Below are 24,502 nucleotides of genomic sequence, written 5' to 3' on the forward strand. Positions count from 1 at the left end.
CAGGAGTAATCGATGTTCTCAGCAAACATCTGGGTGGGCTGATCCCTTGAGGCTCTGCTTGTTGGGGCCTCTGCTGGTGGTGGCCCTGCTGAGGCCATACTGTGCTCAGCCCTGTGCAGACAGGAGGGATTTGGCAGCGAAGGGGCTGGCTGCCGCTTCTCCATGTTACAGACTTGCAATGTTTTCAGAGAAGCTCTGCTGGGAACTAGAAACCAACCCCATGGATGTGGCTGCAGCCACATCTCAGAAAGTGTTCCCACCCCCCTGTGTTATCCTGAGCAGAAATGGACTAATTTACAAAGTACTGAGGTATTGTCTGATCAATAACACTCAACCCAAGCTGCATTTCCAGAACGAATTCATACATCGATTTTCCCATTGATTTGCAGTAAGTACTCAGTTCCTAGCTAGATTAGCAAAGATATTTAGATATTTAGGTGAAATCATCTGAGTAATCTTAGTACTTTAATCCAGTTGATTTATACTTAAGGTTAGATCACTACACCAGAGGCTATGATCCCACTATGTCGCTTGCTCCTTTTTGGTAATTCACCTTTAAAAAATTAATTTTATATGCCCTGCTTATTTTGAAAATGAGTTTGCAAAGCCTTTTAAAACACAGTCCTGAACATCCAGTCAGGTACCCTCTGTCAGGCTATGGGGAATTTCTTTCTGCCTGGGAAATAAGGTCATGGCTTGGTGTTGCAGTGAATTTTCTAAATATTTTTACAGCTTATCACCAACCTGTTAAAGGATTCAAAGATTCTGAGCTACCAAAGACACTGGCAGGCTATAGATAAAGTGAGCAGCAGTATCATTGACAGCACACTTGGGAAACATTAACTAAAAGTAAAAGCCTTTTATAAGAAGGCCATAAAATGTTAGGAGTAATTATGTTCTTCCAAAGTTAATCATTGACTTTTGTTTATGTGGCTTTTTACAAAAACTTTTACCTTTCTTTCTGACAATGGATAAAACCTATAAAAGGCCTGGAAAATTGAGTTCAGCCTCTTTAGTTCACACTTGCTATGCATAAAGGCTGATGAGAAGAAGGCGGAGAAGCTCACTTGAGGAAACCTACTTCATCCAGAGGTTCTCAGTCCGCGCATGAATATGTTGGTTCACTTCTGGCTTCTCTGTGGTCTGAGCGCTGTTGTGACCCCTCAGGATGTCACACAGGAAGCCCAAATATTTCTGGCAGAGTTCAACGTGAGAGCAGAAGACATCAGCTATGAAAACTCTCTTGCCTCATGGAACTACAACACCAACATTACTGAGGAGACAGCCAGGAAAATGGTGAGTGCTCCATTCCTTGGGTTTAACTGGTGTTCTAGGAATCCAGTGTTTACTTTCCGGTTTGTTTTGGTTCCACTAAGGTGGGCAGAAATTTGGGTTCTGCTTTAGGGGCTTGCATTACCACAGTACTGCCTCACTGGAGTGCCCAGGCCACTGACAGCCCCAACAGCCTGAGGCTGGTGCCTGGGCTGCTGGGATTGGGCCAGAGGCTGGACTCACTCTCAGCCATCACTCCAAGTCACCCCTGAGAGAGGAGGGAAAAAACAAGGAGTACTGAATGCTTGGCCCCAAAATCAGATGGGTTTGGGAGAGACCTTCCTCCACATTCACTGGTGTTCCAAGCTCACACAGAATGGTGTTTCTGAGCAGGTCACCACACATTTTCTGAATGCAAACGTTTTATTAAATGGTGGCTGATGATCTTGTATAGTGTTCTGTATCCTTTACACATTAGGAGACTTTCCTAGCATATTCATCTCATAACTCTGGCTGTTAGTAGACTGGCTGAAGGTATTAAATCAGGAAAAATGAAGTGAGATCACAGATTTCCAAAAAACCAACAGTGAAATTTGTCATATGGTGGTCTAGAGCATCGATTTGAAAGTGAATTTATATCTTGAGGAAGGACCATAGTATCTGTATTTGCAAGATATTTCAAGCAGCTTGCCCTCCTTTCCAACATCAACATCTTGCTGCCCCAGTCAACTGGGTCTCTTGGCAAGTGCTGTGTTTGCAAGAGCAGTCAGCCATCCTCTGACCAGTTGCTGGTACTGCTGTGCTGCAGCCTAGCATCTCATAACCTTGGAGTCATTAAAAACGAACAAAAACACCAAGAGATTTGTAGCTACTTGCCTTTTTAAGGTTAACCCAAGTTTTAGAGAAAAAGCAATTCAATGCATAAAAATGAAGCTGAACATCCTATGTCTACTTTGATGCAATGGCATAAGTCTTCCACTTTGTCTTGTAGCTTAATTAAAACATGGTTTAATTATAGTATTTCTTAATTAAAGCAAGGAAACCAGTTGCTGGAAGAAATCCTAATGACTAATCATTGTCAATCTGGAATGTTTTCCAAGGCACCAGGTACTTAAACTGTAACATTTCCAAACACGTAAAATGAAAGCCCCATATAGCACTTTCAGCATTAATGAGATGATAATAAAATATGTGAAGAGATACCAGCAATAAGAACCAATTAGTCCAGTGCTCGGAGAGGATATTTTCTCTCGCTTGATCTCTTTGGTAGTGCTGGTAATAAACCCACTGCTTCCCATCCTCCCTTTGGGTGGGAGGAGCAGAGTTAATGAATACCATCCCTTTTGGCTCCTTCCCTTCCATTTTCCTTCTAAATTGGGCCACAAAAGTCATAACTGTTCCTCTGACTTATCAACCAGTTTCTTTAATTGGGGAAAAAACAGACAGCAAGCTTAATGCTTCTGTAACCGCAGAGCCCCTCTCCTGCCCTGCTGCCTCTAGCACACCTCTCCTTCCCCAGTTGGGGATTTGCACAGTGATTCTCTTCCTCTGGGTGCTCATCAAATTCTTGCTCAGTTTTGCAAGCTGCTGAGAAATAGGCAGACATGTTTGCTTTGCTCTTATGAAGGAGGAGTGTTTGGAAAGATTGCCAGGGGCTGTGTGGGCATCTCATGTCTGTTGCTGCCCTGAAGCACAGGGCTGGACAACCTGGTCACTGCCCTCAAGAAAACCTTGGTCTCACTGTGAGTTGATTGTATCCTTCAGCAGCAAGATGTAACAGGTTTTACAAGCGCCCTCTCCACAGCCCAGGAAGTTGTCATGTACACAATTAATTAAACTATCCCAAGGGCTGAGGTTAATTAGTACTGCTCATGTTGCCATTTTGGACAGGTGCTGATGTGCTAATCTCCCTGTACAAACATATTTAAAAAAAGATGAAAAAAATAAGAGGGATCTTTTAAAGTTGTTTTCAAGTCTAAATAGCGTTGCTTTGTGCACTACATTTGGGAGTTTCATGCATTTGTAATTGCAACTGGCTGTCCAGAGAAGCTGTGGTGCCCCATCCCTGGAGGTGCTCAAGGCCAGGTTGGATGGGGCCCTGGGCAGCCTTGAGCTGGTGGAGGGCACAGCAGGTGTTGGGATGGGATGGGCTTTGAGGTCCCTTCCAACCTGCTGAACTCTCAGTGGAGTAACAGTGCTTGTGCAAACCTCTTGCAGAGCGAGGCGGGTGCCAAGTGGGCAGCATTTTATGAGGAGGCCTCCAGGAACGCTAGCCGCTTCCCACTTGCTGACATTCAGGATGCTGTCACCAGGCTCCAGATCCAGTCTCTGCAGGACAGGGGATCCTCTGTGCTGTCACCAGAAAAATACAGCAGGGTAAGTAAGTTGCTGAGCATAGCTCATTTGTGCTATGTAAGCGAGGGTATGGAGCCGTCACCACCCCGCTTGGCTCAGGATTGTGCTTTTTACAGGAGCACGTACCTGCACCAGGTGACCTTAGAAATACAAGGGGCGTCTGGCTTAGAAGTTGCTTCCCACTCATGTCAGCAGTTTGTCGTGTAATCCATGCAATAAATTGCAAACTAGCACCCGCCTCAGAGTTGCCCTTGCACAAGTGGCCGGATTAGTCATATGGAAAAGGAGGACCCATGCTGAGTGCGCAGCTATGTGCATAGTGAGGGTAATACGCAGAAGGAGGTGGGTGAAAGGACGCTCAGTGAATCAGGCAGGTGGAGGCAGAGAGAACCTTTCTTCAGCAAGACACTGAGGCCAACATTTATCAAGATTCAGAAAGAGGTTTAATATTTTCACTGATGAGTTCATGTAAAACGCATGTTTGTGATAGCAACTATATATGGAATTGCAGAGAACAATGCAGTGAGCTCCACAGACTCAACAGGAATCTATAACACACTCAAGGGTTCGGTTAGCACCTTATGGCTGAACATCAAACTATAAGATAACACTGAGATAGGGGATCCTACAGTCCTCCTTATTGAGTAGCCAGGAGTTGGACTTAATGATCCTTGTGGGTCCCTTCTGACTTGGGGTATGCTACACTCTGTGGCTATGGAAGGATACTGAGATTTTTTTGCTAAGATCAGCAGAGTTAGCCACAGTGCATGAAACACAGCAGATTGGCCAGGCCTTCTATCTGGTCCAAATGAGACATGTCTCTGGAAAGACAGATTGTCTTGCTGGGAATGCTGAAGGTTCATAGAAATATGTATTTATTTTGGAGCACAGCAGTGCACTAATAGTACTGCTGTCTCTCTTGAGGAGGTATTTTCTTCAGTATCCTCTACATTTAGACACATCCAGGTTCCTAGATAAACAGTCTTTGGGCTGAAATGATTGATTTTTGCATGAAAAGTGACTTTCTGCAGTCTGATAGGATTCTGTAGGAATATTTAAATATTTTTCACTGACACAAAAATTTTCTGGGGTCTTCATTCATTTTAATGCTGACAGCGATAAAGTTGGAGCTAGTCATCAATGACTCCTCCCACTGACAGCTCTAAATCGTTCTGGTTTAAAGCTTAAATGGAGAAAAAAACTAGTCCTAGAGGAAAAGCTAAAGGTAGTGTGTGTTTTTCATGAGACATGAAAACTTGAAAACATCAAAAAATAATAAAAAAAAGGATCGAGCTGTGTAGCACAGCTTCTGAGCTGAATGGTTCCATGATTCCAGATGCATCTGGACTTCAGCTGATCCATGATATGGGCAGCATCTTCTCAGCAGTGGGCTTTGAGCAGGTATGTGCATGGATGTGATGAGTTCAGCCTGGCAGCCTGTGCAGAGGGGGCCCTTCTCACTGCTGCTCCAAACCATGAGTTACAAGGAGGCTATAGATAGATCCATGTTCATGGAAGTGTGTTGCTAAACTTTATTGCTTTATTGCAGCTGTCTATTGACAGTGCAAGTTCATTAAATGAAGAGCTCTGCTGACTGGATATTAAGGTCCTGTAGATTACGTCATATATTCAAGAGATTATCTGTCTCTTCTAGTTAGGCCCTGCTTCAGTAATGTGTTCAGGCAAATTCTTTCATTAATCTCTAGTGAGCTTAGATATAGGCTTAAGTGTTGAGCCAGTGGGTGAAGAGTTGAATAGCACTCTTAAGGAATCAGCATAACTGGCTCTTATTTTGCACAGAGTGTGTTTCTAATGGGAAATCTCACATCTAATTTGCAGCTGAGCTCCGTGATGAACTCAATGAGTACCATCTACAGCACTGGGATTGTCTGCAAAGCCACTGAACCGTTCGACTGTTTGGTGCTGGAGCCAGGTGTGGCATTAGCAAGTGCTCATATGGTGCCTTTTGTAGTGTGAGTTCAAAAAGTGAGGCAAACCCATGAAAGCGTCCTGACTGTGAGAAAACAGGCTAGAGTTTCCCCATATATACCCACAGCTATATCCTGCTATCTAAAACTGAGCCAAAGTTTCATTGCAGCTTGCAGTTCAGGGGCCTACGGGATCTTGATGGATGAGAAGCTGGACATGAGCCAGCAGTGTGCTCTTGCAGCCCGGAAGGCCAACGGTGTCCTGGGCTGCATCAAAAGAGGGGTGGCAGCAGAGTGAGGCCAGTCCCAAGAACACTACCAAGTCAAGGGACACTGATGCAGGGAGAGAGCGTGGCTGATTTAACTGACTCATGGTCTGTTCTGTGTCTCTTAAAGATAAGAAAGGGAAAACCTTAAATCAAAAAGGAAGCAATAAAATAATGGGATTTTTTAACATATCAGACACAAAACGTTATCTTTGTAGCTCGTGGCATCTCTTTTGCTTTGGCTCATTTGCCTGCTGTGAAAGAAAAATAAAGAGATTCTGTTTTTTCGAGGCCCAGTACTTATTTTTTGTTGTTATTCTGACAGGTCTGGATGATATTATGGCCAAGAGCACAGATTATCATGAGCGACTGTGGGCCTGGGAAGGCTGGAGAGCTGATATTGGCAGGATGATGAGACCATTATATGAAGAGTATGTTGAACTTAAAAATGAGGCTGCAAAGCTTAATAGTAAGTTGCATTTCTTCTTTCTTTTTTTCCCTGGCTTCTCTTGAGCTTGATCTTGCACAATTTGCACAGAATTTACAAACCAGATCATTATACACGTTGATGATGGGCTTTTTGTGCATATTTGCTCTCAGCGTGCATGATGCAAAATAAAATGTAGCGCAGACATGCACCGAAGAGCAGATGAGAATTAAGTCACCAGCCTGGAACAAAAGGGGGATATCTTTGTTGGCACTCTTCCCAAATGCCATAGTATTGCCCTTCACTACATACTGCCTTTCCCAGAACTGCGCTGCTTGTGCCTTGAGGGCAAGCATGCTCAAGTTAAAAATCTTTGACCGCTGCTATGTGTCCTTGGTGGTGTTTCTTCTTTCCTCCTGGCCTTCCTGCATCAGCCTTAAGCAGTGCTGTATTTTTAAGCATTCTGCCCCAGCTGGAACTATCAGGTTTTGTAGGTCTACAGCAGCAAATTCAGCAAGGTGCTTGAAAAGGACTTTGCATTAAGGGATACATGCTTCCAGTCAGAGATCTCCCCACAAATCACAGGTAACTGTCTTTTCAAGGAACAAGCCTGCTGCTGTATCGCCGACTTTCCTTGTTTTCTGAAAACTGTCAGTCTGGAGCTAGAGATCAGCTATAAGACACTGCAGTCCAAACAGTTATACGAGCGAAGAAAAAGACAATTTTGATGAGAAATTTTAACCGATTGTAGGCATCATTATGACCCTCCTCTGCAGCATTAGGGAAAATCCCTCAGCTATGAGCCTTTTCATCTCCCGGCTTGATGGAGCTCAGTGGACTGAGAGATGCAGTGCAACTGGAAGCTGAATTTCCAACCTGGTGTTACTTCAGTTCTGGGGAAAAGCTGTTGTTGGTCTGGATGGGGTGAGCAGAGGGAGCTGCACTGCTGCTGGTGGCTGAGCTGTGTTTTGTGCTGTGTCCTGGGGTGACACCTCCTGCTTTTCAGATTATTCTGACTATGGAGACTACTGGAGAGCAAATTATGAAACAGATTATCCAGAGGAGTATAAATACAGCCGTGACCAGCTGGTTCAGGATGTTGAGAAGACGTTTGAGCAGGTAGGGGCAGGAAAAATCTTTCATGGGGATCTTGAACTGTACTTTGTCATTGTAGGCTCATGTGCTAATGCTATGAAGGAAGACTATAGACCTGCTCTAGACTAGCCAGTCTTAGTTTACATGGAGTTAACAGCTGTTGGGGGTCATCAATGGCATTTTTACCTCTGCAGCCATTGAAGACAAGCCCCAAAAAAAGAAGCAGAGGGCATATAGTCTTGCATCCTTTTCTGAAGTGCCCTTTTCCTCGTGATCTTTTCATTTGCAAAGACTTTGTTCCAGCCTCTAAAAGGAACTCTAATCAGTGCCCCTTCCCACAGTCCCCAGACAGTTGCCACATGTGGGGATGGTGCAGCTTGGTCCCACAGGCTGTGCCTTGCCAAAGGCATCAGGTCCTTATCTCTCTTCCACGTAGAGCCCACGAGGGTAAATAGCAGCCTAGTCACTCCACGTCTAAAGCTGGAAATGCTCCTTAGCTTATAGCTGAGCAGGACATATGGGGCTAGGGTATGGCCTTGGTGCTTAAGCTCCAAGGCGGGGACAGAGCTCAGCCACAAGCATGGTGTGGTGCATTTACCTGTAGGAGGAATTCCATCAACGACTTTTGAGGCTCTCTGTTCAGGAGGGACAAGTTGGGTAGAGCCAAGAAAAATTAATAGGCTTTCTTCTCCTCCTCTGCCTCCAGATAAAACCTCTGTATCAGCAGCTGCATGCCTATGTGAGGCACCGTTTGGAGCAGGTCTATGGCTCTGAGCTCATCAGCCCCACTGGATGCCTTCCTGCACACTTGCTGGGTATGACAACACAGCCGGTTCACACAAGCCTGACCTTGTATGAGGGACGACCACCTTCAAGGCACATGGGAACAGAGTAATCTGCCTGTTTAATATTAACAAACAGGGTACAGATAAGAGAAGGGGAGAGGAGAAATGAGATGCCCCTGGCAGAGATGGCAGAGATGGCACAGGTGCTCAGCAGCAGAGGCATGTGGGAACGCAAGGGTCTCCATCCCTGCTGGAGCTGTGGGAACCCAGCTTGAAACTCCAGCACTGCGCTGGGACATTTCCCTCCCCTCAGCAGCACTTGAGACTTTCAGAGAGGTTTATTTATTCCCCTTTCAAATCTTGTCCTTAGCATTGGCATTTCATGACTTTGCTTTCAAAGCACGCAGCATCAAGCTGCTGTAACTGTAATGCATACGAGCGCAACAGCAGCGATCACATGGGCTAGTAACGTGGGCATTCAGCTTTGAGCAGACCTTTAGGAAGGTAATCAGTCCTGGAACTGTATTGTACACTCACTGAATGGCAAATTTTTGGGAATGAAGAGATTGTTGATCTGACTTTGACATATTTGTGACTTTCCAGAACTACTCCCCTCTACTTTGTGTCTGGATCAGACCTGTGTAGACATATAAGAGTTCCTGTTTATGATCTTGAAGAATTTATAGAATTGTCTGACAGCTCTGAACAATACACAATCATGTAAAGTTCTTCTATGTTTTTTTTCTCTTTTGAAGGTGATATGTGGGGTAGATTTTGGACAAATCTGTACAACTTGACCGTTCCCTATCCAGACAAACCAAACATTGATGTAACTTCTGCTATGGTTCAAAAGGTAAGACATGATAAAGTCTTTATTCAATATGCATTATGTCATGAATTTAGATGGCATAAAAGTTACACACATGGCAGCCACTATCTAGAAAACCATAGCTGCCCTAAGGCAGTCACGCCATCAGCAAAGAATTGCTTTCTGCTCTTCACCTGAATGTGTTCATTTATTTCCTACAGTACCTTTTCCCTTAGCTGTTCTCCTTTCTTTGTCTTCCAGTCTCTTTGACTTAGCATAATCTCAGCTCTGAGTCTATTTCCTGAGACACTTATCCATTAAGAGATATATTTTGTAAATATAAATATTGTAGGACTCATGAAGCTGGCTGGTGTCAAATAAGAGCTTTGCAAACCATTACCATAATCAAATAATTTGTATATCACAGGATTTTTTTTTTTTTTTTTGCCAGTCCTGTTTATTTGTGTGCAGCTAGGAAACTGAAATGCTACCTATCTCTTATCTTTTGATAACTGCATAGCACCATAAGGTCTGTGTTTGAGTTGTGCAGTGTTAACAACCATGACTCTTTTGCCAGACTGAGAACATGGGTGAAAGTAACTCTCTGTACACTTTCTGAACCCTGTTCCTTTTATTAAAAAGGAGCTGAATAGAATTTGGTTTTTGAAATGTGATTATTTACCTGGTATCTACCTTCCACAAATAGGAACTGCTCCATTCAGATGTTATACTGGCAAGAGAATGGGTAGCTAAATTTGATTCATAAGCAGTGTGTATCAATCTCACCCATATTTTTCCAGCATGGAACTCCCTCTAGTCTTAAATTTACGTATTGTGAAGCACCACTGTGAGGAAAGGAGGCATTGCTTACAGAGCTGCGGGAACAAAGTCTGGCCTCATCTTTGTTCGTGGATGTGCCTAATTTAGGACTGGTGTCAAACTTAGCATCTGCCACATAAATCTCAGTAGAAACTCAGCCCAGTCGATGCAGAGCTCTTGTGGCATTACAATCTTAAGGGCAACTCCTACAGATACTTTTGCCAGGTTTAAAGTTATGGCTGACCCCTCCATTCTCACATGTTTGCTATGATCACAGCTCCATTGCTTCCAACAAGTTGTCCCCTTCTGAAGTAGCTGAAGAATCATATCCCACACCTGGTGTGTTGCTGAGCCTTCATTTATCTCCACAACTTTATCTTTTACTTAGGGCTTCTCTTGTCTGGGTCAGGTGCTATCTGCTGACTCTGATTGCAGAAGCCTACTTTGTTTGTGGGGAAAACACTGAATTCCAGTTCCCAGCAGAATTTACAAAAGTGCCAAAAGCGGATGCTGCCAGCTGACTTCCAGTAAGTTGGCTGATGACCTGAAGTCATGGAGAGGCCAACGTGAAGTCAGCTGCACTGCTTTAAGTCAACAGCTGAGAACAAGCTCCATGCAGAAGGAAAGGTCAAAGGTGACATTGTCTGTTCCAGAACTGGGATGCAATGAAAATATTCAAAACTGCTGAGGCCTTCTTCGTCTCCATTGGCCTCTACAACATGACTGAAGGCTTCTGGACAAACTCCATGCTCACAGAGCCGACTGACAACAGGAAGGTTGTCTGCCATCCTACAGCATGGGATATGGGGAAGAATGACTACAGGTACTGCAGTTACTGTGACCCTTTCTAGTAGCATCTCCTCAAACATTCATTTTTACACTAAAGCTGCACCATGCTGTTTTAGATTTCACTTTTCTTTATTCATCACTTTTTTTTTTCTGGCTGATAAAGGAAAAGAGAAAGACAAGGGGGATCCTGTGGGATTGTAAAACTTACTGTATAGCTCTTCCTGTGAAGATCTAAGGACTATTCTCAAATTTGAGCAGAACAGTGACTATTGTATGAATTACAAAGGTAATGACTATGTTTGAGGGCTTAAAGAGTAAGTATAAATGTAGGTTCTTTTTGATATCAGTGGGATTTATGGACATGTACACATTCTGCAGCAATGGCACGGGTCCCTGGGCAGCAAGTGAAAACCCCCTGAGATGCCTCCTGCTGCCTTTAGCAGATGTATCAGAACTGGTAGGCAGACTCCCAAAGCTTCATGAAAAAACATCAGTCTACTTAATACTTGGGAAAGGAGAGAGACAGCAAATTCTCACGCAGCGAAGTCTCCCGGGACAAGTTCTGTCCTTTATTAAGTGGTACCTGCATGAGGATGAAATGGCAGGAATGACTGACACACGGATTTTTTTTGCATTACCATCTGTTTAGGAATGGATGCTGGCTCTGACACATGCCGTGAGCTTATCAACAAGTTTCAGGGAGCAGATGCTTCGTATAAAACAGCCATTTTCTCATGCTTCCAGTGCAATTTCAAGATGAATGAAACTGTTTTGTGGGGTTTTCCTCCAAGCCTCACCCTTGCCAGAGAACATACTAGGGCTGCTCAAGATGCAGGCAGGAATCAGGCAGCAGCCAGCTCTGACACCATCTCTAACCACAGATGCTTTTCTCTGGCTCACAGGATCAAGATGTGCACCAAGGTGACCATGGACGACTTCCTGACGGCTCACCATGAGATGGGCCACATTGAGTATGACATGGCGTACTCCGTGCAGCCCTTCCTGTTGCGGGATGGGGCCAATGAGGGCTTCCATGAAGCAGTAGGTGAAATCATGTCACTCTCTGCAGCGACACCACAGCATCTGAAATCTCTCGACCTGCTAGAGCCAACTTTCCAAGAGGATGAAGGTGAATAAATGCATACACGTTATGTATTTAACTTAAAACACTCATGGGACTTCACAGTCCATCCACATGAGCCTCCAATAGCCTTTTCAATTTCTTGAAGACTATTTTCTTGAAAAAATGGATATATAAAGCCATACATTTCTCTATCAAGATATTCATTTAGCAGATTAGGTGAAAGTAAAGCCTTGAGATTTACATTCCCCTTTATGTGAATATTGAGTAGACAACATAGGTGAGGTAAACTCTCACTATAATGCAGTTTTTTTGGCTTCTCTGAGTATTACATTCTAAGGATGGAGATGTAGTGAAATCTTCAACCTAAAATTCCCTGGGAGGTTTTTCACTGGAGGAAAATAGCATGTAAATGCCTAAGGGTTAGATTATTTAAGAGGCAGGTGTGAAAAATACAAGATGCAGAATCATATTCAAGATTTAAGTTATTTTTCCTCATGTTTTTTCAGCAGTATTTTTTCTTCCACTTTTTCCTTAGTGAAAAGCTGTAACTCAAACCAGATGTAAGTATTAGCTATAAAAGGAAGGAACTGTAGGTGCCTAATTAGATACTAACTGCTACCATAACCATTACCTTAACTGCTTATCTCTTCAGAAACTGAAATCAACTTTCTGCTCAAACAAGCACTAACAATTGTTGGAACAATGCCTTTTACTTACATGCTGGAGAAGTGGAGGTGGATGGTGTTTAATGGTGAGATTACAAAGCAGGAATGGACGAAGCGGTGGTGGGAGATGAAGTAAGTTTGAGAAATGAGAGCTTTTTGCAAATAACTTTGGAAACCATCCGTTCCTAGTCCCTCAACGTATGGAGATGCCTGTGTCCTCCTGTGCAAGAACTGTTTCTCAGGGTGTTTCTGCAAAGCCCAGCAAGGTGCCAGGTAGAAATACCCAATGTGGTGCAGATGAGGTGTTGCAGACAGAGTATCCCCTTAGCCCTGCATTCAGCCACGCATAGCTTATCTACCTCCCAGCAGATTTTCTCCTTTCTAACATCAGCTTCACTGATGAACAGAGCCTGATGAACATCGGCCTCTGATGTACACAGGATGTTCCAGATCCCAGGACAGCATTGCTGTCCCCCTGCTGCAAGCCCCAGGACATCTTCATAGCTTGAACACACCCCTTCCCTGAGTTTCACTGGTGCATGCTCTGGTTTGCTCCCCACCCCTTAAAGACAAGTGGAGGGTGGAGTTCATCATACTTGCCAGCCTGAGAAGCATACAACTCGCAGTCTAAAAAATATATCTGCATGATTTTCTTCTTAGCGTTTCCTCTCCACTTTACAGTGGTTTTGGATGTAAATTGTCCAAAAGAACCCAGACTGCGTCTTTCCTCTCCTATGTATTAATATTCCTGCTAACTACTATCTTTCTCAGTTAAGAAAATACAGTTCTCCTGGCGAGTAGCAGCCAGAAGAGCCTCTTCTTATTATCCTCACCAGCCAATCTATTTCCACCACTCTGTAGTTCAAGATGAAATAGTAGCTTCATTCAGGCTGGAGTCATTTCCTGAGATGGCTAACATGGGGGCAGAATAACTCAAAGAAACCAAACAAGCACCACAATGAAAATGGAGTCTACACTCTTAACAGGAACGTGAACACTAAGCCACCGTCATCAAACAAACTCTGTGATAAAACATGATGTCAGCAAGCCTCCTGACCCACTGTAAAAATCAGTCAGCTTTGATTTATTCAAAAGTAGCAGAGATGTCGGAGAAATGGAGAGTGACAAATTGTCCAGGGAAGCTTATCACATCTGTTGTAGTGACACTGCAAAGCTCTGTGCTGGAACAAGACCTTGTCACACTGATTTATGGAAAATATTTCCATGTAAGCTTTTTACTCTTTTCAGAAATTAGGGCATGAGTTTGTTGCCATAGCACTGATCCAAAAACATGCTGTCAGGAAAAAAAAAAAAGAAAAGCCTCCTTTCCAGGCTAGTGGGACTGTAGGTTGTACCTCCTTTGGGCCACTCAGTCTCTATGTGCTTTTACCCAACACAAAACCACAAGTGTTAGCACCCAAACTTGGGATGTCCCAGGGAATGATGTGTGCTTGGAATTTGTGTCCTATAGCATACTTCGCACCACCAATTACTCCCTGCATGCCTTGCTATAATACAGACACTATCCTTGTGCCATCAGTTTCAAAGCAGCATCTTCTCTGTGGTCTGCAGCTGTGGAGCAGTTGAGGTTACCGAGAGCTGTATGTACCTCTTGTGTTTGGTAGGAAGAGAGGTGTCCATATGTATCAGACAATATAGGGGAAGAGCAGAATCAGATATTTTTGTTCTTATGAACTATTAATGGAAATCCTGTGTTTTTTTCCTTTCTCCATCCCCAGGAGAGAAATAGTTGGTGTTGTTGAACCGGTCCCTCATGATGAGACGTATTGCGACCCTGCTGCACTGTTTCATGTGGCCAATGATTACTCATTCATAAGGTAGACATACATTTACAGAACAAGATTTATTACCTAATATACCTACTGTAGATTCTTACAACACCATTTTACTCCCTTTTACTGAAGGCTACTAATTTCAGTGGAAATCTTCTGTGGACATCATGGGCTTCTCAGTAGCAGTCTCCGATTGGCCAGGAAGCTGCTGGGCTTCTTGCCAAATACAGCAGATTTGTGCAGCCCTCATTCCATTGGGAGCACATCTATACAATGTCCCTGCCTCCTGGAAGCCAACGTGCCCTGTACCACCATCACTCGGGCCATGCACATGCAGCCCTGAAGCACCTAACTCTGGATGTTCGTTTGTGCCCCAGCCACCTCATCTCAGGACACTCAGCCAGAGCAGAGAGCTGGGCCTTAAAAACCTTCCTTGCTCCTGAGTTATAGAATCACAAAATCATAGAATCCCAAGGTTGGAAAATACCTCCAAGATCATCTAGTACAACTGTTGTGGACAGGGGGCATTTCTGTGTTGGATCGTTACACCATAATTAGCACAGCCTGTAAATACCAGCTGCCTCCCTGTGAAGCAGTGAAGCTTCCCAAGCCACAAAAGGGAGCAGACAATGCAGAACTTCCCAAACTCTGAGGGCTCGGGGTTTCCATGACAGACAGCTAATAAAATGTATGCCTTCATGTTCCCTGCCTTTCTTTAGGTATTACACCCGGACAATTTACCAGTTCCAGTTTCAGGAGGCACTTTGCAAGGCTGCCAACCACGCTGGCCCTCTTCACAAATGTGACATCACCAATTCTACAGCAGCTGGTGGGAATTTGAGGTAACAAAGCCAGTTTCTCTCATTTGTAAGTCACGGCATAGCAAAGCCTAAGTCATTCTTGACAGCTTCCAGGTTACATCAAGAACTGACTTTGCTTGAAAATTTAGTATTTATCTTAGTTCATTTTGACGATTTGAATAAATTTATATCAACTGAGGATGCAAACATCAAAGGTAGAATTGCCTGTTAATGAGAAAATAATTTAGTTTTGTTAATAAAAACTTTGATATTGATTGCAGATTGTTTTGCTAGATGCCTAAACAGAACATGTTAATAACATATATTACCTATCCTTCCATTTACATAGAAAATTACTTGAATTAGGCAAATCCAAGCCCTGGACTCAAGCACTGGAAAGTGCAACGGGAGAGAAATACATGAATGCAACACCCCTGCTCCACTACTTTGAGCCTTTATTTAACTGGCTGCAAAAGAACAATTCTGGCAGATCCGTTGGCTGGAATACAGACTGGTCTCCATGTATGTACTTCTTGTGGGCAAATTAAGGGTGTTCATTAGTCCACACAGCCCCTGACCAGCAAAGTCCCTGTCTCTCAGTAGCTGTTGAAGGTTCCTCTCTGTGTGGAGATGGGTTATGGGAGATTGCACTGAGCAGTAAGTTTCACTCTGGAAAGGCAAACCAGTACAGAAAAGTTACTTTTTTTTGTTTGCTGTCTTGTGCTATTCAAAGAAGGGAACTCAGGGGGAGGAAAAGGAAGAGACAGAGGAAAAATGCATTTTTCATCCTGTTGAGATGATGTTGAGTGTTGAACAATCCACACTGTTTACTGGCAATCACTGTCAGTACTGGAGAGCCCTGTAACCCTTAGCCTGTCCCTCATGGTGGAATTCACTATGCCAAACACCAGCAGCTGCATCTGAGCTGCCTGTTCCTCCCACTGGAGCAAAAGAGGCGTTTCCTTCAGGTCATGTCTGAATAAGCCCAGAGGACTGCTCCGTGGACATACTCTTTCTTTCTGCCCATGGCAAATCAGAGCATGACAACGTCGTGGCTGACAGCTCAGATGTGGATGCTGGCAGTGGAGGTGGCTAAAGGGAAGCAAGATAAATCCCACCAAGCTTGCCTGGGAAAGCAGGTGAAGCTGCAAGGAAAGTCATGCTATCCCAGCATTTCTCAGTAACTTTATGTCACTGCAGCTCTGACACAGTCCTTGTTTCTTTTTAAATCAGATTCTGACAATGCCATCAAGGTACGCATCAGCTTGAAAGCAGCACTGGGAAATGACGCGGTAAGTGTACTTGCACTGGGACACTCTTTGTTATTTCTTAGGCAACAGAAGTGCTGTGCTGGCTGCTCTCAGGAAGGGAGACAGGGTTGGGCTGGGTTTGTGTCTGAAGAGTGGAATCAGCAGAGAGGAAGGGCTTTCACACAGAAGATGTCTTGTCTGGGTTTGTCATCCACACTGCATCTAGAGTTACTGGAGGCACCTCTCCAGGGATCAGCCTCACTCATGTAAAGGGAAACATCTCAGCTGAATGGGCTGAGTTATTCTGTGGAGATACCAATCATTTTTTACCTGGAGGGCTAGCAAAGGGGAACTGTGTACTTAAAAACTGCTCTATTTTGCCCAGCTATGCTGGTGTGTCTAAGTAAAAATAAAGACTTTATGCCTTTTTCCTCCATCATGGCTGCAGTAGCTGCCTTCAGAAATTAAATTAGAGTAGCTACTTCACATTAAATGTGGAGCTAAAAGAGAGAGGCTGAATCCCACTGACTATTATCAAATGTTTTTCTGCTACAACACTTCTGGATCTCTGTTTGCCCGTTTGCTGTAGGGCCCATTTGTGCAGGGCAGCACAGGAAGAAAAGGGCTTTTGTTCCCATGAGTGCACCGATGACACCATCTGGGCCCATAAAACTGAACAGCAGCCAAAGACACTCAGCAAAGCAAAAGATGGCGTTTTAAGATTTTAAGCAGAACGTTGGCTTAGCCCATCTGTTTAGCACAGCACCTGGCTGACAATTTGCTCCTTATTCTAGCTATACCTCTTTATGGCAGTCTCACGGAGGCAGCCTAAGAGGCTTCAGAACACATACTCCTGCTTCTGCTAATAGCTTTGTTCACCTTGTAGATCGTTAGTAATTTTCCAATAATGAGTGTGTCATCAGCAGGTCATTTAGACCTGTGCGCCAGAGCCCATTGGACTGGCAGGGCTGCAGTACTGTGGGCTCATTTTTCATAGGAATTAATGCTTTTGCTTCTATCACTCTCTCACACACATGCCCCACTGGTGCTTTATTGCTTCCCAGACCGCTGAGTCGAGTTAGATACAATTCAACACTGATATCAGCAGCATGAATAGGTTCCATATTACAACACATTTATTAGTCATTATGGTTAATGTTTAGCTTAATACCATTTTTATGCCTGCCTTTTGCCATCATAGCTTTTGTTGTTCAATTGAGCAGCTGTAAAACAATCTCATACAGATTACTTAATTTGAATTATTGTATGGACAGTAGGTTCCTAAGCTCTGATGAGCAAGCCACGAATCTTCCTCCCAAAACTAGTCCCCATCACCACTGTGAGAGAAACCTTCTCATTTGGGAGCTTTCTACTTTGCCCCTCTTAGTGATTCACAGCGCACAGAAGCTGAGAATATGGTGCAAGTGTTTGTTTAAGTATTTGGAGGTGTCTTGCACTGTTAAAGGAAGTGGTGGAGTCACTGTCCCTGAAGGCAATCAAGAGATGCATAGATGTGGCCCAGAGGGATGTAGCTCGTGGGCATGTTGGAGATGGGGTTGCTGGTTGGACTAGATGATCTTACAAGTCTTTTCCAACCTTAACAATTCCATGATCCTGTGATTAGAACAGCAGAAGACATTCTGAGTATGCTGAGTCACTGGAGGATAGGGGCAGCTGCATCTTTGCCAGGCAGTCCTGTAGCTCCCAGCGACTGCCCTGGATGGCACCAGCAGGGAAGGTTCAGTAGCACAAAGTGCTGTCAAATCAAGCACTGTGGCTCATGGATAGCCTTGTGCCAGCTATGCCAGAGTGTGTTCTGCTGCAATTATCCTGCGAATTTTTCTTAGGCTGTTGATGCTTAGCTACAGCACCACCAGCATAGCTGATGAAGCAGAATCACTCACAGCTTTGCTGTAGCTGAGTGTTGTGCAAGTGCCCTCACAAGGAAAGCTGTTAGAAGTCCCTTGCTGAATCACTCTGTCTATCTTACCTTAAATAAAACTTTCATGAATGGGAATCCCTTGCCATCATTTGAAAACAAACCTGCCTGCAGACATCCATTCACAGTTCCCCACTGGGTGACTGTTACACATGTGACTGCATTACATAAGGCATGTGGAAATGGAAAGCAGTCATCCTGCTGGCATGTAGGTGCATTTTTCCATGGAAAACAATTTGAACTAGAGGCCAGGTGTGCATTGCCTTTCAAACTGCAAGTGTTGCAGGGAACACAGGAAGATCATTTGACTCTGAAAGCAAAGCAGCCTCTGTGGCAAACAGTGGGCACCAGGTGAGATTTTTGAGATGCCCAAGGACAGCCTGTGGGCGGTCACTTCTCACATAGAATCATAGAATTGTTAAGGTTGGAAAAGTCCTCTAAGACCATCTAGTCCAACCACCGACCCATCACACCATGCCTACTAACCATGTCACTCGGTGCCACATCCACACGGTTCTTGAACACCTCCAGGGACAGTGACTCCACCACCTCTCTGGGCAGCCTGCTCCAATGCCTCACCACTCCTTCCGAGAAGAAATGTTTCCTAATATCCAACCTGAACCTCCCCTGGCACAACTTGAGGCCATTCCCTCTCATCCTATCGCTGTTGCCTGGGAGAAGAGGCTGACTACCACCTCACCACAACCTCCCCTCAGGCAGTTGTAGAGAGTGATGATGTCTCCCCTGAGCCTCCTCTTCTCCAGACTGAACAATCCCAGTTCCCTCAGCCACTCTCTCTATAAGAGTTATGTTCCAGACCGTTCATAGTGTGGTTGCCCTTTGTTGCTAAGTACAGAAGCAGCTGTAGTAGAAGCAAGCTCAATTAGCTCCTAGTTTATAAATAAACTAATAATAAATAAAAACAACAACAACAAAATAACACCGTGAAGCCTAGATGTTGGGGATAAGTGATAAAAAGAATAACTGTTGCCTTTCCTGGGGCCCAATGCAGCCCAGAGCAGCAGCAGTGGGCTCTTCCTGTTCTCACCTCTGTTGTGTTCCTCTGTCCTCATTCTGTGCCAACAGGAGGGCAGGGAGGGAGAATGTGGCTGGGTTCTATAAAGCCAAGTTGCAGCAGAGCTGACTTCTACCACGCCTTCCTGAACATTGCTCAAGAAAATGTCAGGAATGGCGTAAAGCTGTTACTGACGGTGTTTATAGACATTCCTGCAATGCAATCAAATCCAGGCTTTTGAGGGACAAAAAAACTTACTGTAGAGTTCAACAGAATTTTTCCTTTCATGCACACATGGCATTGCACAGTGGGCTGGGGCGAGTTGTTGGTGCTTGCAGAGATTTGTGTTCCTGCTTCAGCTCCCAGGTCCTGCTGCAGAGAAGCAGGTTTTGATTTCAGTGTTCCATCGTGTGTAACTTTGGACTCACAAAACAACTGGGAGGAGCCAATAAACGGAAAGGGCATTTCTTACATCGCCTCTCTGTTCTCAAGGGAAAAAGAACAGTCGAAGCGCTGACGCGAAGGACTTTTTACAACATCACTCCTCCTCCCCCCAAAAAAGCAAGCAAGCAAACCAAAGAAAAGCCATCCAAAAAGCCCTCAAAATCCCAACTAGTCAAGTACATAAATAAGCTGCATTCACACAATACCTGTCCACTCAAAGGATGTTCCTCTGCCTTAAAAGGACAGGTCTACAAATGAAATGATAGGGTTAAAACCAGGTCATTAAAATCATTAAAATCATTAAAAGGTGAAAGCATTAGACTTCAAATCAGATGTGCAATAATTAGTGGGAAGTCCTAGGGAAATGCCTGGGGCTGCAACAGCTTCATTTCCCCACATAGAGCTACCAGGAATTGCAGAGGGACAGAGTGATGGAGTGTCTGGCAGCAGGGGATGCCTTCTTGGTTATTCTTCTGCAAAGCACCCAGATTAATGGAGCTAAAATGTTTGAGTAGCTTCCTGCAATGCTATCGTGACACAAATAAATAAAACAGAAGTGCATGCCAAGCATTACAATTATTTCTAACTTGCCATACAACTATCACCTCTGATGGTCTCTTGTGCTGTCTTTGCAGTATGTGTGGGATGCAAGTGAGCTCTTCTTGTTCAAGTCGTCCATTGCCTATGCCATGAGGAAGTATTTTGTAGACGTGAAGAAACAAAATGTTGACTTCCAGTGAGTGGTTTTCTTACCCCTGCCAGCTATGTCTGTATTGCTTCTGGCTTGCTAGCAGTCTGAGTTGGTGGAATTAATTATTATTTCTGTTGAATACAAAGAGGAAAGGTGGTAACAACAATGTCAAACATCAACTGGTTGTAAAAGGCAAGGTGTCAGCTTCGTTGTGTGCTGTTCCTTCCCTTCCTGAGAAGTCTGAAGTTCAGAAGCAGTGTGCTGAATTTAGGCTGCTTATCAGATGGAGAAGTGAGCCTTGAGAATTTTTGCACAACACAGATATAGGAATATCACGGAAGAGATAATGATTAGAAAAAAATTCTAACAATATATGTTTATGATATTAAATATCTGAGAAGTTTTGGGCCAAGGAAAGATAAGCTTGTTGAACATAATGCATTAGAATTCTATGCAGACTTATGAATCTTATCTGGGCTTACTTACAAACATAAAATCTATCATCTGAGACTGATTTCGGTAAGGAAAAACACCCTTTTTTCTTAGTCTCCTGTAAAACTTTCAGACTCTATCTATTTTAACTATTTGGTATTACTTATAGAACATCAGTTGTGTAATGTCTAGGATCTATACCTAGCAGAATATGAGAAGGACTTTTTTACACTTGGTATTCCATACATTGCCTTACTTACAAGACCCATCCCAAACACTCAAGAGACCCAGGCATTCTTGTTCTGTAGCTCATTACGTGCTATAAGAAATTATGCCAAGGATTGTCCCAGGTATGGAGCAGACTCTCTCCATCTAAAGGTACTCCTTAGCACATAGAAAATGAAATTATAACAGTATAATTGTTTTCACTTCCAAGCTGAGGTCGCTATGAAGCGCTCACTCTGCACAGGCCAGCATTGCCTGCCTAATGCCACCATTCCCTTACCTAAATTTAAAGATAATGTCATCTCAACAGCTGAGAAACCTTTATGTTTTGTTTCTCAATCAGGGTTACAGACATTCATGTTGGGGAAGAGACGCAAAGGGTCTCCTTCTACCTTACAGTCAGCATGCCAGGTAATGTCAGTGATATTGTGCCCAGAGCTGACGTGGAAAATGCCATCAGGTGAGATTTTGATTTCTGGGGAAAAAAAAAAAAGTATGAAAGGGTAGAAGGAAAAACAAACCTTAAGCCTGATGAAATTGAAAGTGTGATAAGAAATTCAGTTCTGCAGTTTGCATGGAAATATTAGGATGAGAGAAACTGTTATGAGAGAAGAAAAGTAATCCATCTATCTGATGGTATCTTGGACAGAAGCCAGAGTAAAATGCTTCAAGGGGCTTCTAAAACTGCCATAACACACCTAATTGCATCATACTTTGCCAGGAAATGTCATTGCTCAAATTCTAACAGGAACTCTCCTATATTCTGAAATAACAGGACATGGTAATGGTGTGTGCATGCACGAGTGCATGCATGTTTCTTCCTCTTGTTGTTGAAAAATCAGTGCAAAGTTTATTGTTAGCAAGGACTAAAATGCTGCATTAGAAAGAAAGCCAAATGTATTTGATCAGAGAGAAATAAAGAGGTCAGAGCAGGAGCTAGTTCCCCCTTATGGGTCAATGGACAGCTCTTTTATAGCACAGTTTGACACCACTGTAAGTCACTGCTGTAAAAATGATAAGTAAAACTACAAGACTGCAGCTGGTCATGGATAAAATACAGTGGGAAAAGAAGAGGGCACAAATCTAAAAGTAGCAACAATGTAAAATGGCATTGAAAAGGTAGTTAGAGGAAACAGTGAATCAAGGGAGAGTACAACCATGGAAGTATTGTCCAGATTGAACTGACAGAAGCAGAGGTTCAGGGAAAGACACAGAAAAGACAATGGGGAAAGTGTTCAGGGCAAGAAATATCATGGATGATGGTTGTGGAAGGCTGTAGGAGGCAAATAGGTAAGAAGAAGGCAAAGCTGTGATTTTCTGTCATATAACTGAGTTAGTTATGGGTAAAGAGAATGAGAAGCAAAGCACAAATAGAGAATGAGATTAGAAAGCTGCTTGCCTCATTTTGATAAGCTGTTCAATCTGGTTTTAAGAGCTTAGACAGTGTCTGAACACGTTACTTAAGCTGCAACGGGTTAAGGGCTTAAGTTATCATGTTTGTTATCCACCAAGCTGTGACAGAAAGAGTATGGGGCTTAGCAGTACCTCCTGCGATCAGCTGATCTGTTCAGTGGGAGCTTGGCATACTGGAAAATTATAAAGGAACTGAAAAATGCTTATTTCCTTCAAATAAACTTTCAATGTTTTCTTGATGGCAGGAAGTCTCGGGGACGAATCAGTGAGGCTTTCAGACTGGATGTCAACACGCTGGAGTTTGAAGGCATAGTACCAACCCTGGCCACACCTTACAAACCACCAGTCACCGTCTGGTTAATTATATTTGGAGTGGTCATGAGCCTGATTGTCATTGGAGTTATTGTCTTGATCATCACTGGTCAGAGAGATAGAAGAAAGTGAGTGGTATTTTTGGTACTATGATCATGGCTGCTGGGAGAAGTCCCCATGGCTAAATCATCAGGGTGCTTACAGATGAGCCACCCCCTTCTCATCAGCCATGATGGCTAAAGGTTCAGCTCTCTGATGAACACGTGGCAGGTTTGGCAGCTTAATGCTAGTTCCCTTTCATCAGCACTTTAACAGTGGCAGCTAGACATGCTGTGGCTGCAGAGCTGTGCCACGGCCATTCTTCTGCCAGCCCTGGTGCGAGGCTGGTGGAGAGCCTGCTTGGAGCACAGTGCCTGCTTCAACAGCAGGGTTTGCCCACATTCATCAGCATCTGCAGTCTTCAGAGATCTTGCTGGAGGTTTACCAGGGATGCCATTTCTCTTAAAAATTATTGCATCAGCACCAGTGTATTTGGGTTGGTTTTTTTATGTCTCTCTGTTAATGGGATTTCTGAGAACGTAGTAGGCTTGCTACAGTTCCCCTTAAAACCAACACAAAATCTCTTTTGGTGTAAATATTCCCAGTTAAGAACAGTATTATTTACAATACCCTATTCTGGGGATCCAGAAGGACTTGAACAGCACAAGGGCTTGTAATATAAAAAGAATTTTCCTTACAGGAGAGCAAGAGAAAGAGCGAATGAAGCAGGATCAAACTGTGAAGTGAACCCTTACGATGAAGATGGAAGAAGCAACAAGGGTTTTGAGCTATCTGAAGAGGCACAAACATCCTTTTAGAAGATGTGTTAGCTTGTCTTTGTTTTGTTTTTCATTTCACTTGTAAGAGTGGTGTCTAGCAAGGACCAAAAAACTATGGATGCCATCAGACACAACGACTTCGGGTGGGCAACAGTAACTAAATCTGCTGTTTATGTGGTAACTAGAAAACATGCAAAAATGCAAGTCTTCTATGTCCTGTGGCTTTTCTATGGATTATATTCACCATATTACACACTATCTGTACTTCTTTTCATAGGTGTGCTGCATCCCATTTATCTTTGTTTCCTCTGTAATGAGATAGAAAATCTTGGAAGTATAAAGTTATGTGTAGCTGAAGATAGATGAGAGTAACTCACATACTTGTGATGCCCCTGAGGAATATCTTTTCAGATGGAGAGCTCTGAAGTCTATCTAATAAACAGTGAGAAAAAAAAAAGGCCACCAGAATGATCTTAGTGATGAACTCAGTTTGGTATGAATTAAGAGCAATTTTTGCACCTTCAGGAATCTGTGTCGATGTAAAATGGATGCTGAGTGATGACCAGCAAGCACTGGAACATTGTTAGGAGGTTGTAACATAAGTTATTTTTTTTAACTGGTTTCTGGATAAGTACTGTACAGATCAAATGGCATATGTTCCCTCATAAGTAAATAAGTAAGTAAATAAATAAATAAATAAATAAATAAATAAACAATCTGTGTTATGTCGTTATCAAAACATGAAGTAAATTTCCTTAATACTAAATGATTAGTAAGTCAGCTATTGCCTCCACGATTCCAAATGCTGCATTACAAATACAGCATATCATAAATATGAATTATACAATTACATAAACACTGTTACTTACTATAGTAAATTTACTATATTTACAATATATTATAATTCACTATTATTTGCACTATGGTGTAGTCATTAATACGAATAAGTATTTCACAGACATCATAGCAGCATAGAATATCCTGAGTTGGAAGGGACCCAGAAGGGCCATGAAATGTTCTCACATGAATTTATATAATAGTTTTGGGAGTTTATTTTTTTAAATGTGTATGTGCATG

General features: G+C 43.3%; 1 protein-coding gene across 1 annotated transcript; it reads left to right on the forward strand.

Annotated features, from left to right (window-relative positions):
* ACE2 (angiotensin I converting enzyme 2) lies at positions 846-24,080 on the forward strand. The gene is made up of 18 exons (XM_021385056.1): positions 846-1,296; positions 3,490-3,648; positions 5,467-5,560; positions 6,147-6,290; positions 7,255-7,367; positions 8,050-8,158; positions 8,884-8,981; positions 10,409-10,578; positions 11,447-11,673; positions 12,281-12,425; positions 14,033-14,131; positions 14,806-14,928; positions 15,236-15,408; positions 16,120-16,178; positions 20,170-20,270; positions 21,226-21,342; positions 22,541-22,735; positions 23,347-24,080. The coding sequence occupies exons 1-18, from the start codon at positions 1,108-1,110 to the stop codon at positions 23,462-23,464; spliced, it is 2,433 nt and encodes an 810-aa protein (XP_021240731.1). The 5' UTR covers positions 846-1,107; the 3' UTR covers positions 23,465-24,080.

This window comes from Numida meleagris, chromosome 1 (assembly GCF_002078875.1).
Source record: "Numida meleagris isolate 19003 breed g44 Domestic line chromosome 1, NumMel1.0, whole genome shotgun sequence".
Taxonomy (NCBI): domain Eukaryota; kingdom Metazoa; phylum Chordata; class Aves; order Galliformes; family Numididae; genus Numida; species Numida meleagris.

What these genes read in the sequence shown, in the direction of transcription:
- ACE2 (XM_021385056.1), top strand. Translation starts at nt 1,108, where the DNA reads ATGAATATGTTGGTTCACTTCTGGCTTCTCTGTGGTCTGAGCGCTGTT. An exon ending in AGGAGACAGCCAGGAAAATG is followed by an intron (nt 1,297 to 3,489) that starts GTGAGTGCTCCA and finishes AACCTCTTGCAG; the next exon opens with AGCGAGGCGGGTGCCAAGTG. An exon ending in AATGATTACTCATTCATAAG is followed by an intron (nt 14,132 to 14,805) that starts GTAGACATACAT and finishes GCCTTTCTTTAG; the next exon opens with GTATTACACCCGGACAATTT.